Source organism: Tigriopus californicus, chromosome 7, assembly GCF_007210705.1.
Source record: "Tigriopus californicus strain San Diego chromosome 7, Tcal_SD_v2.1, whole genome shotgun sequence".
NCBI classification, from domain to species: Eukaryota; Metazoa; Arthropoda; class Copepoda; order Harpacticoida; family Harpacticidae; genus Tigriopus; species Tigriopus californicus.
In genome coordinates this window covers 5,849,941-5,863,245 of record NC_081446.1, presented here as the reverse complement: position 1 = coordinate 5,863,245, position 13,305 = coordinate 5,849,941, and the positions used below count along the sequence as shown (strand labels likewise).

The 13,305-nt window shown below is 43.3% G+C and overlaps 1 protein-coding gene across 2 annotated transcripts in view; it reads left to right on the top strand.

Moving 5' to 3' along the window:
• The window catches only part of LOC131883720 (uncharacterized), a 31,896-nt gene extending 18,591 nt beyond the window's left edge, over nt 1–13,305 (top strand). The window contains exons 1-5 of one of the 2 annotated variants that reach the window (XM_059231251.1): nt 4,081–5,749; nt 6,126–6,497; nt 10,252–10,369; nt 11,846–12,027; nt 12,417–13,305. In XM_059231251.1, coding sequence (XP_059087234.1) covers nt 6,152–6,497; nt 10,252–10,369; nt 11,846–12,027; nt 12,417–12,580 — 810 coding nt within the window. In that variant the 5' untranslated portion in view covers nt 4,081–5,749; nt 6,126–6,151 and the 3' untranslated portion in view covers nt 12,581–13,305. Of the gene's footprint in view, nt 1–4,080; nt 5,750–6,125; nt 6,498–10,251; nt 10,370–11,845; nt 12,028–12,416 lie in introns of those variants that run through there. The other variant, XM_059231250.1, reaches the window with a different exon arrangement.

The window sequence follows — 13,305 nt, the reverse complement described above, 5'->3', positions numbered from 1 at the left end:
ATTAATGTCCTTGCCATATCAAGTTCTCTCAAAGAAGTGGTCTTGGTGTCATAATATTTGGATAAGAATGCATTCAGTCCACACTGATTTCATTTTCAGGACCAGTTCATTACTCGACCTTAAGTACTTTTTTGGATCTGTAATTATGGCAAGCAAGCAGTCATTCATCAGTTTTTCAGTTCCTTTTTTATAATCTGGCTCATTACATACTTCTTCAAGTTTCTTCACTTTTTTCAATTGCTGAAAGGAACGTCATTTTGTCAGAGAAAATGCCGAATCAAGCAAAACACAAATTATAAAAGACACATTACATCTTTATAAAAGGGGGAAATTGTCAGCTAGCAGTGGCAGATATTCAAATGCCGTAGATTTGGCCATATTTTAAAACGCCTGATGTAAAAGATTAAAACTAGATCAACAATTACAGCCATGCATTAATCGTCAAGAGAGTGGATTCATGCCATTGAAACAATGTCAATCATTTTCAATCATGCAAAGATATTAATTTTATTTGTAAGAGAATTATGAGAAAGCTTCAAAGGTTGTTTCATTGACCCAATTTCACAATTTGTTTCGAAATGCTGAACATCAAAATTCATTCCCAAAACAAACTGTTTCCATCATCCGGATTGAGACGCTGTCGGGATAGAAATGCATCAAAGATTTAATCTTAAAGATGAAAGTTGTGCCATCTCAATCCTGTCTTTCCATTCTAGTCTACAGACACCCTTATTAAGGTCCGAAGCCAAATTGAGAGTAAACCCCATCACCGCTTTTGTTCAAATCGTATTACGTAATTTACGTAAAGCCTCCCTCAAAACACTCCACCAAGACATCTTAAGTATTGTTCCAAGTGCACAACGAGTGCATGCCCTCGAGCGACTCAGACACTTGTTCTACTAATACAACTCGTATGACTTGGCGAACCAACGCAAATTAGAGACGTTAAAAGCATGTGGGATGGGGTAAGATCGGGTTGGAATAGGGTCGTCGAAGGCCAATGTGACAAGATTGCAGAGGATTTTTCTCCGCCCCTCTTAACTTGACAACACAATGAAGATTGAGGGAGTGATGAAACAGTCTCGATTGGACCAGACCATTCCAGGAAAAACGACAACGACAACGAATACAGGCTTTTATGGGATACATGCTGGATATTGCGTTTTTGCTGGGCTGACATTCGGGAAAAGACACGCCGTGAGCTCATTTCATAGCAGCGAAACATAAAAACCTTTCATTTGGAAAAGGCAATAGTTATATCCATCCTGTGCTCTACGTACTGTGTGTAATGGCAAAATGACTTTTACGCCTATTGTAACGTGCCCTTTTTCTGAGTCAATTATGAAATTGTTTGGGTCGGTTGTGAAACTCCACTCGAACCCAAAAGACGCTTTTGTACCTTCGTGATGTCGCTGCTCAAAATTTTTAACTTCATTCCTCAATGGGTAAATCGAGCCGCAAAATATGAGCCCATATCGAATAACGAGAGTCTTGTAACAAGTCTGCCCCATCAAATTGGAGTGCCAATTTAACTTTGGATATTGAAGTAGATCTGGTTGGGAACTGAGTGTAGCTCTCGTCTGTTCTGTACTGTATGTACACATCGCGCCCCAGAAACGCCGTGGACCAAATAAGTTTGGAACTCGATTCGGTGCTCCTTTCAACACAAGTTGAAACCATTCACAAAGCAACTTCCATTACTAGTTTACTACCAATAGGCTTTCTCTCTCTCTCTCTGTTGTGAGATGGAGAGGGGGAAATCATGATTAAACATGATTGAACATGCCACAGACCAAATCAGTGTGCAAGTAAGTGGAAGTGGAACCAATCTCAAATTCAAGAGCCCCCCCTCAATATCCCATCTAATAAGGATCAAAGGAAATTGGAGCGCTGATCGTTTGTTAAGTTCACATTGACATATATTACCACACGCTCCTTAAAATAGCCGCATCAAGTTCCGAGAGAAATATCGAAAAATATCATAGCAACTTGCTAGCCCATAAATCATATTGAATCTTTTTGATATTACTGCTCTATGAAATTCTGTGTCAGATCAAAAACTTGCATATCTTAAAAGATATCATAAACCATAACTTAATGAACCTATTTGATGGAAGTTAGAAGCACATTTAGTTGTCACTTGAATATGAATCAGGATATGATATATCAAACTGCCACTGAGTTAAATGGGTCTCGTCGAATTTAACTCCAAATTCCCTCATTATAATATCTGAACTCAAATGCCCCGACAAAAAATATCGAATTTTAAAATCAAAAAAGTAACAGATTGTTTTTAAGTTTCTTGCATGGTCTAAAATGTTATCAACCATGGCGAAAGACTCTCTATATCAACAATTTTTGTAATATGAATTTGGCACTAACAAAAAGACAACTAGTTCAACAACAATGAAGATATAAAAAAATCAATAGGGCATCCAGGATGCACTTTCAGTTTCAGTTAGGCAAAGACCAAATCTGTAACATTGCTTGTTATATGGATTGTTTTTCGGACTTCAGCAAAATGTATAAGTGGGCGTACTTTTTATATCGGTAAAAGATAATTTCAAAAATATGAAGTTTTATTCTTCTAGGTTATATTGTTTCGTACAATTATGCCAGCTAAAAATTTTCAATGATGTGCTTGGATACTTCCGTCAAAAGATAACAAGACATTTTAACGACTATGACCAATTTGATCATGAAGCAGTACAAATTATTCGTAATTTTTCTCTTATTTCAAGCGTTTTTCCCAATACATTGTAAGCCAGTGACCCGCTCGTCTTCTCGTTTTCTTGCAGCCTACAATATGGCCTTTGGTGTTTTCCCTTCTAGACTTTGTTCATCAGTCTAATTAGCCTCTTTGTCAGCATTTTCCCGAGCAAGATCCTTTTTGGGGCGTTGGTTCACTCGGTTACATGGTATAGCATGAGGATGAGATCTTCTTGGCCATTCTCACTGACAACGAGCTTAGAGAGGAACGAGTGAGAACCAGGAGGAATGGGAGGAGAGGGAGGAGGAGGAGGAGGAAGAAGAGAAGGTAGAAAAGGAACAAGAGGGATACTTACATTGGTCTACAGAGGGTCAGAGGATAAAGGTTAAAAAGACTCCCTTTTGCATGGCCGACATGTTCCCTTGGCCATTCTATTACGTTGAGCTGAGCTTGTGCTTTTTTTCTTTCTTGAGAAACATAATTGACATCTGAGAGCAAACTCGAGAGGCTTCCATGCTCGGTGTGTGTGTCTACTGCCTACCCTTCCTCGTCTTCCATTTCCCATCAAATTAAAGTAAAACACCCTGGAACAAATGTAAAACTACTGCTTTTTTAAGCTGAGTGCGTGTCTTCCAAGAGCTAGAGATGTTTCACATATGTGGGCGAGAGTTTGAGTTCGTTCAGCCTTCGAATTCCCTGGAGAGAAGTGATCATCTCATTTTTCTGCTTAACTCCACATTTGGCCAAAAACCTCCCCAGTCTAAGACAGTTCCTGCTGTGGTGAAACGATGAGTAAGAGCTAGAGAAACAGAAAAACTGAGGGAGAGAAGCAGATGATCATCTTCCATCCCATTTTGTTACCACATTCTCTGCATCATTTGCCTTGATATTGTTGTGTGTGTAAAAGTGCAACTTCCAACCCCTGAAGATCCGTCCGCTTCTCTTCTCGGGGTCGGCTTGCCGATTCGCTCACCATCACTTCGGCAGGATCTTCTTGGGCGGTGAAGGTATCCGTTTTACTTTACACCACGTTGGCCTTCCTGGACCTCATCTTCGTCTTATTTTCCTTCCCTGGTGGATAGAGGAACGCTACCGCACAAGTACACACAACATGGAACTGTCTTACTCAGCTGAACTGTGCTGAACAGTCGACACTAAGATCCCTTATCCGCATTGTGGGACCCCGGGGAAGGCTACAGTACATTAGACTTGGAATAGAATTTTAAGCAGATGGCATTTTCAACATCCCAAGACGAGATCTCTCGCTTCATCCAAGGGAATCGCCCACACCAGGTTGGAGTTAGTTGTGCCTTGGCTGGATTCATGTCCTTGGGTCCAATACTTAAGGAAAAAGGGAAGAGGGGGGGGAGTGAATATTTACCAACCTGACAGGGCATGTTTGAGGCAATGAACATGGATTGAGTGGTTCCTTTCGTGCTTGATTTAACGGGAGGCCATCTTAGTCGGTTCCAAGGGAAGCAAGGGCCCCTTCTGATGAGGGTGTTTAAGTTCACGCTAATCGGCTTTGGGCGCAGTTTACAAAGTTCCTTTGGAGCCACAGTAGACGTTGCGGCGGGAGGGAATTGTGGACCTTAGCCGACAGCGAACTCTGTTTTTTCAGGAGCCACGTCTTGAATCGACAAACTCTAAAATTCCAAGCCACTTATCTAAATTGCGACCATTAGGCGTAATACTCGATGGCAAAACCAAGACTAGCAAAAAGATAAATAAATCACCGCCATCAAAACTTTACGCGAGCAAAACATAGGAGTATGTTTTTGCCACAACAAGAAAATGGATCGTGATCAGGCGATGGATCAAGCTAGCATTGCTAACGAATTACTTAGGCGCAGCTATAAATAAGCTCCAAACTAAGCCAAATTGTGCACGCTCCATATTCAAGGAGAGCATTGATTTTTTTCGAATGTATTCGCAGTGCTACCTTATTCATAGGGCTAGGAAATGTCAATATATAAAAACGTAGAGTTTCTGACAAGTTGAATCATTATTCATGCTCTGAGAAGTGGAGCATATTTTCCACCTTTGGATGGAACTGGCAACGCAGCGTGTTATTTAGTTACACGCTCAATTCCATCAAAATTACACTACCTTGTACTTGCCAGGTTTGACAGGACAATGATATGGGGACGCTTTTGAATTATTCATAGCCTTTTCTATAAGGAGACCCGGGTACTCAAAGTCTCGATGGATTTCACATGTTTAATAGATTGTCAAAAATGACAAGCCTTCGTCATGCAAAAAGTTCCATATTTCCCCCCTAAATGCATACTAGTCGTGGCAAAAACCAACTGGCATGGCGTTGCTCGTCATTGTGGTGTCTTTATGAAGTCTCCAGTTATTGCCACGTCACACGCAAGATAGCGATTCTATGCCAAAGAGAAGCACTTGTTCCCAAAGACACGGAGCTTGGAACCGAAAAATCTGCGGAATTTGACCAACGTTGCAGTGAGTGGTGGGTGGGTTCACGTCGACTAACTCCATCCAGACAGGGTTGGATGGGTTGGATGGCGTCCGATATTTCCTGTTTACTCCTGGTTACTTCACCACGGGCATGCGAAAGAAATCCCATTCAGCACTATTTCTGGTCATGCGCTTTAAATTTCGATTCACAGAGGAAAAGAAAATGCATTTTTCTGACACAAAATGGATTGTTCGGCCCAGTTTGGTTTGTCCCAACACCCGCATTGACTTGATCTAGGGGAACGAAACAGCAAAGTGTGTGTATAACTCGGTCGTGTGCGTATTCCCACCAGTCCAACCAATCGACCAGCCAACGTCTGGAACTCACTTTTTAGTGGCTCTAAAGTTGTACGCTGCAGATTTATGGTACAAGATTGGGAATGTGTGTTTTGAAGCAGAAAAGGGAGAAGAAGAAGGCGGACACGGCAACACTGACTGAGAAGCGAACGAGGCCCATTCATTCGACAACAGTCGAAAGTCTCATTATTTTCCAACTTGGGGGAAAACCAGCGTTTCCGAATTGTTGGATCCTTTGGATTTGTCGTTTTATTTGAATAGGTAATGAGCCTGGAGACAGGAAATATATATTTCCGCCAACCCTCTCTGCACCATTCATTACCTTGTGCAATTGCCGGATACCCGTGCAGAGTATCTACGATCATCCGACCCTTTTCCAATTCCGAAGTTGATTTTTCCACATTCCCGACCCCTCCTTTCACTCAGTTCCTCTCTCTTTCCAATTCCAGGTTCTTTCCAATCAATTACTCTGTTTTCAATCTTACCTTCCAAACCCATACTCTTTTTGTATTTCATCTTGAAATTTATATTTTTTCTCCCTTTGCCCAAAGGCTAGCTAGCATTGAGATTCATTTTATGAACATGGCACACTCCATATTTCTTTACTACCATAAACATATGTTCCGTGCATTTTCAGGTATTGTGGGGGTGGAGATCAATGAGATGCATGTGCCCGCCGTGATCGAGAGCGGATCACATCCGCACATTATCCTTGATTGTGATTACCAGCTGAGAGAGGCGGAGAACGAGCAAGTGGATGTGAAATGGTTCTTCAACAACGATCCTCAGCCGTTCTTTCAATGGCTTCCCGGGCGCTCTCCTCAAACGGTGGGCGAGTTCTTTCGCAATCGCTTGGACTTATCGTATTCTGTTCAGGGAGCCTACAAATACAACAAACATCGGGCCTTGAAAATCCTTCATCCCACGGCTGAATTGAGCGGGCTATATAAATGTAAAGTCAGCTCCTTCTTGGACGAAGACTTCATGCAGAAAAAAATGATCGTCTATTGTAAGTGGACAACTCTGGGAGGAATACATTGACCGGGGAGCATATGGGGACAGCCCCCCCCCCTCCCCCCTCTTTACATCAGGGCAGACAAAACTTGGTTGAAGGAGGTCCACTCATTCTTGATTGGGTCGATAAACGAAAGTGCCCTTGATAAGGGTCCTTTCATAATACCAACGATTTGCGACGCAGACTCCCACGTGAAAACCATTCAAAAAGTGGTAGAAAGAGTAGGAAATGAGCAGAAGCAAAGTGAAATATGGAGCGGAGTCAACTTAGATTCAGCACTCCAATCTGCACCCTGGAGGCGCCAAGTGTATCTCGCAACTAGATTAACTTTCATATTTCACGCCCATTTCCTTCCCAAAGGAAGCTCATCTCAGATTGGGAGCGTTTTTTGCTCACATTTCCCAAAGTTTTCTCGTCTCTTCTCCCGCTAGGGCTCCTCTCTCGGACTCACTCACTCACTCGCTCACTCCTTCTTTCTTCCTTTTGGACCATTCCTCCTTTTCAGGATCCTGGTCGAGCGTTCTACGTTCGTGATGCTCCCCTTAAAAACTAGCTCAAGATGATAAAAGCCTAGGGTGTAAATCACACCACAGAATAAATTGGAATGTATTGCCCTGGTTTCGTCTTGGTTTCCGTTTAAAAAGCGTGGCCAAAGCAGGCCCTCAGGAACAAACGGCATCTGGATGAAGAGGCCGAAGGTCTGGATAGAAAAGGAAAAAAAGTAGCGAAACAAAATGCAACAACATGGGCGGAATGGAGCGGCGTTTCAAGACTCCAGTGAGACGAAGAAAAATGCGTCTGGAAGTCTGGCTGGAGAGAAAAACCAAACATTTTTTTCAATTCCATGCATTCACCCACTCATGATCGAGTTAAATGAATTTGCCACCATTCAGACAAAGTACATAGACTTGCACATTTTAGTCAAAATTCTGTTTCAAAATGCTGTTTGCTATAATGTCGACCTCTAAGTCGAAGGCCAGAGATTGAGATGGCTGCTGGTACGTCCATTCTCCAGCTCTCAAACCCCGTTGCAATTGGGTGGGGTTTGGAGAGACTCTTGGCTCTTTAAGATGGTCTCCAAGTCCCTTTTGCACTTTGGTTCCAGGTGAGGAAAAAGTTTGCCGTAAATTCCAGAGAGAAGTAATTAGATTTTAAGCTCCGGAACTAGGGTGCAATCTTCAACGAACACATTGTTACACATACTCATCCGGCTTTTCTTTTGATTCATTGAATTGGTAAGCAACCCTGATCGCTTTGTTGTTTTGAAAGCCACTTTGGGTCCGGTATTAGTCGAGATGACTTGAAGTAAGCTCAAGTACTGAGGAGTGGTCGTTCTTTGTCGGACGCATGAATAATTTAGGCTCAATTGGCCTTGGCAAGACCACCTAGACACATCAATTCTCTTGGGCGATATTTTGCACATAATAGAAAATGTCTTGATTAATGCCCCTCGTCCTGATATTGAATATGTGAGCACTATGCTAATGAATTTAAGTACAACTATTGCATACATGGTTTGCCCCTTTGAAGCTTTCAATAACAAAAGTCCGATACTACGTAAACCTTATCAAAATTCGAGGGACCCTCATATTGTTCTCGTGAATTCGCTGGACGCTCCCACTGAGCGGCGATCCAAACACCATCGAGCGCCTGAAAGTTCCCAAGCACATCCTGTTGGACCGTTGAACCACAAAAAGTCCCACTCATTCAGTCAGGTCTGTTATCCAACTAGAACTTCAAGTTCTTTTTTTCTTATTCGCCGCCCTCGACTACTTATGTTCCTCCTTGTCGACCCACTCAAGTTCGCGACTTTCCAAACCATTAGCTTTGGTAGGAAATCCCTCCCATGGAACATTCGAACATTGGAACTGGCAAAGAAGAAGACCTCGACTTCCTTCTCTTTCGACTCTGCTGCTTTCTCAACAATCATCCATCCATTGAGATGAATTTTTCCTCCCGTCAAATCCCCTGAACTGCGAGCAATGCAACGTTTCGATCTCGAAATCTTGTTAGCGAATCACTTGGTAGGGATCAAAAATATCTTGCATCTTCAAAGACACTGTCTGAATGGAAAATCAAAGCAACTCCTCTGCCATGCTCTACATTATTAGCATTTCTGATTAGGTCTCGCGTAACTTTCATGTCCGAAATGCATTTATCAAACTGGTTGGCCTAACTTTAGACATTGGCCTTGAAAAGGAACCCCATTGACTGACTGGATGGAGACATGCATTTGCCTTTGGCCGTTACCACAGAGATACAATTATTCATCACAGCAATGGCCTTGCAGCCATTGGGACGATGAAGAAGTCCCCCACTGTCGTCATTTTGCATACGCAGTTCAGGACACTTTACAAGTGTAGGCAGGTCTTTGGCCACAATTTGTGTTCCTGACAGGTAATACTAACCCTTTTACTCAAAGCAGATTTGCAGAATGGCTAACTAAAATTTGAATGCTGTAGAGATGTCGGTTCAAATATTGTTCCAGCAATTAAATGACAACGAAATCACTGGGGCTTTCGTATACACTAGATATGGCACACCCACATCTATCTAACTAATACAGTGAATGAGAAGTAGCAAATGATAAAGCTTCAATGGTTCGTGAACTTGCTTGTAATTCACGGAACCATTTATTGCCACTAGATTTAACTTCAATGTTGGTAGCCGCTGGCTCGGCGCCCCGTTTCCAGGACCATGCCCTTGAGGTTTGCCCTGAATGAAGAGGCGAAATACCATTTCTGGTCTCGTCAGGTAAACGAATGGCATGTTGTTCTATGGTTGGAACCCGACCAAGACCAATTTTCCACGCGGATGCTTCAAATTGATTTTATCCCAAGAACCCAAAAGGAGAGTCGAGGCTCTTCTGCTCGTCTTATTCTTTTGCGTCTTCTCTCTTCGTCTTCTTCTTCTTTTTCTTCTCTTCCCTCCTTTGCTCCTTGACTTCGAGCCACACGTTTGGGGCTTCATGGTTCGAATAAAGTTCTGACCCAAGCCTTATCTTCTTAGCCATGGTTGGATAAAAGGTTCTGCAAGTAGAAGATGAGGTCTGGTGCTCGTCCAACGAGTGTGAGCGTGAGTTGGAGGAAAATAGCCCTTGGATAGCCAGCCTTGAGAGAAATATTGGTTAACGGAGAGGCCCAACGGACTTGGTCAGCATCTAGCTCGAAAACATTGAGTGAAGGTTGGTTGGGTGGCTTGAAAGGGGGGATCAATAGGTGATTAAAGTAGTTGGGCGTTGGGTGGCGACCGGGTTGATGGACTAAGTGCCAGCCTTGATTTGTGGGTTAAAAGGATTGGACTCTGATTGGGTTTTGTGGCCACCAATTAGCTCACCTTGTGCTCAAGACTGGGAGCCAAATGGCCGTGTTTGGCAGGGACTAAAGGTCCCGACCTTGATCCATGGTTCCACAACGTTAGACACGTCGCTCTTTTTTGTGTTCCGCAGTAATGCTTCTTTCAGTAACCTCGTCTTTGTGTATTGTACTATGCACTAATGTGTACACGACAATTGTTGTTGAGGAAATCTTGGAACCTTTGCTGAAATGTACATGGAAAGGGTAAGGATAAGGTAGACTTGGCAACGAAAGAGGTTGTAAGGATTTGCCAAAACCACCTGTCATTGCTAACACTCACAAGTTGACATTTATTGGAGGCCGCCAACATGATATATCTGTTTCATTTTAAGTTAGGGAAACGTGTTGGTTAAAGCGACAATGAATAAGTTGATGCCCTTCCACTGTTTCAGCTCCAGCCTCGAATGTTCGTCTCACCTACTCGAAACTGGACCATCAAACCATCAATCTCACATGCTCAGCCTTCGGGCTCTATCCTGAGCCAGAAGTCAAGCTATCGTGGGGACCTCTGTAAGTCAAAATCGCCATTTCCATCATCTTTTTCCGCCACCACAAGCCCGTCACTTTCGATAACACTCGATCACAAAGAGTTTGTGCGAGATGAGCACCAAGTTTGAAGAATATCCTCTGGGATTGAAGCTTGAATGGATGGAGAGGACTTCACATTGCTCGTGACACACTAACCATCAGACGGCCAGACAGACAGACAGACAGACAGACAGTCAAACTCAGTCTCACACATGCACACACCATCACACACAAACTACACACGCACATGGGGACTTTCTCTGCCAGTCATTCATTCGAGAGACAGAGAGCAAGGAGATTTATTTCCCCTTGGGGAAGGTTCATGAGCGCCACCTCTGCCAGGATTTCACACGAGTTTTTTTATTCTACCACTGGCAACGCTCATCAATCTTAGAAGAGACGTCGTTCTCTCCTGCATAGATTGGTTTGGAAATAAAATCAATTACCCTGAAATGGCATTCAAGTGTACCTCGGGAGCCACCAAATCATCATTTTCAGGCTCTTTGTTCCCGAAGCTCTCGCTCCGTTTTCGTGGCACGCACCATCCATTATTTATTGCCAAGATGGTTTTTGCTCCCGGAGAAATCAAGGCCATCCCAGCGAGGCTGCTTGAAATCCTGGCAACCCTGAACGAAGGAAACACCTCAATGCTATCACAAAAGCATCTTCAGTGTGCCAGAAGGCACAAAAAATCCCTCCAGAAATTAGAGGCGGCCGAGAAAAAAGGGGAACAGGAGCTTCAGATCGATTCAGTTCACGGAGGAGAATCATAATAAAAACTTGGCTTCCCTTGATAAGCCACCTTAAAAAAACAGCAGGTCCGCACACTCTTCAAATTTTGTTCTAAAGTCCACGGAGGGGATTTGAGCTAGCATTTTGAAAACCAACCACGCACGCCTGATGTTCTCCAGTTTTCAATTTGAGGAGCAAAAATGTATGTTTGTAAACACACTTATAGGCATTTTATCGTGCAGACCCCTTGCAAGGACAGATGAGTCAGAACGTGCAGAGACTCCGATTTCGCCCCACATAGGGTTCCAATAAATGAGATTGCCTTTTCCTTGATGTCGTTGCGTGATAGTAGGCCTCCCATAAACACCACCTCGACGAAAGTTTTGAATAAATTGTAGAAGCAGATCAAGATCACTGTCCCGACAAACAAAAGTTGTCCTTGGCAACTTTTGAAAGCGATGCACAAACGGGCTCCTTTCGAATTTCTAATTCTCGCTGATCTAATGAGGCCTTCAGACCTAAGATTCATTCAAGACCATCTCAAATCGAGATACATACCTACATCCACATTCACTCAATCTGCTTGGTTCATCAGCGCTCCGAACAGTCCTATCCAGTTATCTATTCTTATTCCCAGCAACGTATACTCGACCTACCATCGCCACAGCCACCAAATATTCATTCATTGCAGACAGTGTGTTCATTTTTCTTCTCCATCTTTTGCAGTGCTTCCGATCATGGAGAAACCACAACCCTAACCGTGGAAAGTGAAGGTCGCTTCGACGTTTCTGTGCATAAAACCTTGTCTGAGGATCTCTTAAAGCCAGAAACGGTTTTTGGTTGTTTGGTAACCATTCCAGGCACGTCATATTCAGTCAAGGAAGAGACCATGTACTTCCCGGGACAAGGTGAGCCTTACATGATACTGATACCGCACATACTGTGCATGTCAGGCTTGCAATAGAATAAGAATGAGCTCGTGAGACAGATTGAAAGGTGAACGCGAGCGATACACTAACCTACAGTAATGGGAATATTTGTAACAGAAGGACACTTTGTGCCCGTCTATGTCCGTCCTCCGTCTGTCTGTCTCTTTCTCTCATGGGCTACTTAAGAGCTCAAAGGACCATTTTCGAAGGGCAAATCCTCTTTTGAAAAAAAGTTCCAAGTTCTCACTCAAAAAGTTCCCCCATCTTCAGTAGATTTAGGCCAGGTTGAGAGGTGTTCGCTTCTCCTCAAACTCAGAGGTTCACTTTTTCTCCCACCCACTAAGCCAGATCTATTTCTCTTTTTTCAGTGCTTTATCAAATCACGGCGGGTAAATCGCCTTTGAACTTCAGCCCTCTTATTCTCACCTCGGCCATCCTCGTCGGGCCTCTTTGGGAGATGATGATCCGAGGACTGCCAGCAGGACCTCCACGGCCACCAGCATTCGTACCGGGAAGCATGGGTGTCCTTTGAAATCCGAAGACCTGCACATCCAGTGGAACCTTCTTTTCGCACCCAGATTTCACGACCGACGAAGAGGACTGCAACCAACCAACGAAAGAGCGAGTCAACGAGCGTGCGTGCATGCGTGCGTCCTTGCGTGCTTGAGTGGGTTGGTTTGAAAAAGATGATCCAAGATCAAAGGAGAATGATCCACTTCTCCGCCTGGAGATCACTCCTACTGCTGTCAATTCCTCGCACGCCCAAAATACCCATGAATCTATGGAGAAAATCGGAGACCTCCAAGGTTGTGGTTGGTCTCATCGCCTTAAACGGACTGAACCACTACTAATCTTTCCCAAGCTGTGATCATTTACCAAAGTGAAAAAAAAACGAAATCCCGAAAATCTTCTACGGATGTGTGTCATCGTCATCAGTGTCCTCTGACCTTTACTAATGAGTCTTATGAAAGTGAAGAGGGTTGGAGCATTGTTGAAAAGAGGAAGACTCAAAAATGAACTTCACATAACGCTGACTCGCTGTTTTCACTGTTCCCCAATTCTGTTCTAGTCAATCAAGTCTCTATTCTTGAATGCGTGTTCCATCTATTGAAAAATAGAGAGGAACAAGATGATATCACACGAACTACTTTCGCTCTCCATGGCCAGTGTACCACTAACTTATTATAGAAATGAAGCTGTCAAATAAACGTCAAATATCGCTTCAAGAACAAGTTGTTATTGCTAGAGTCCTTGAGT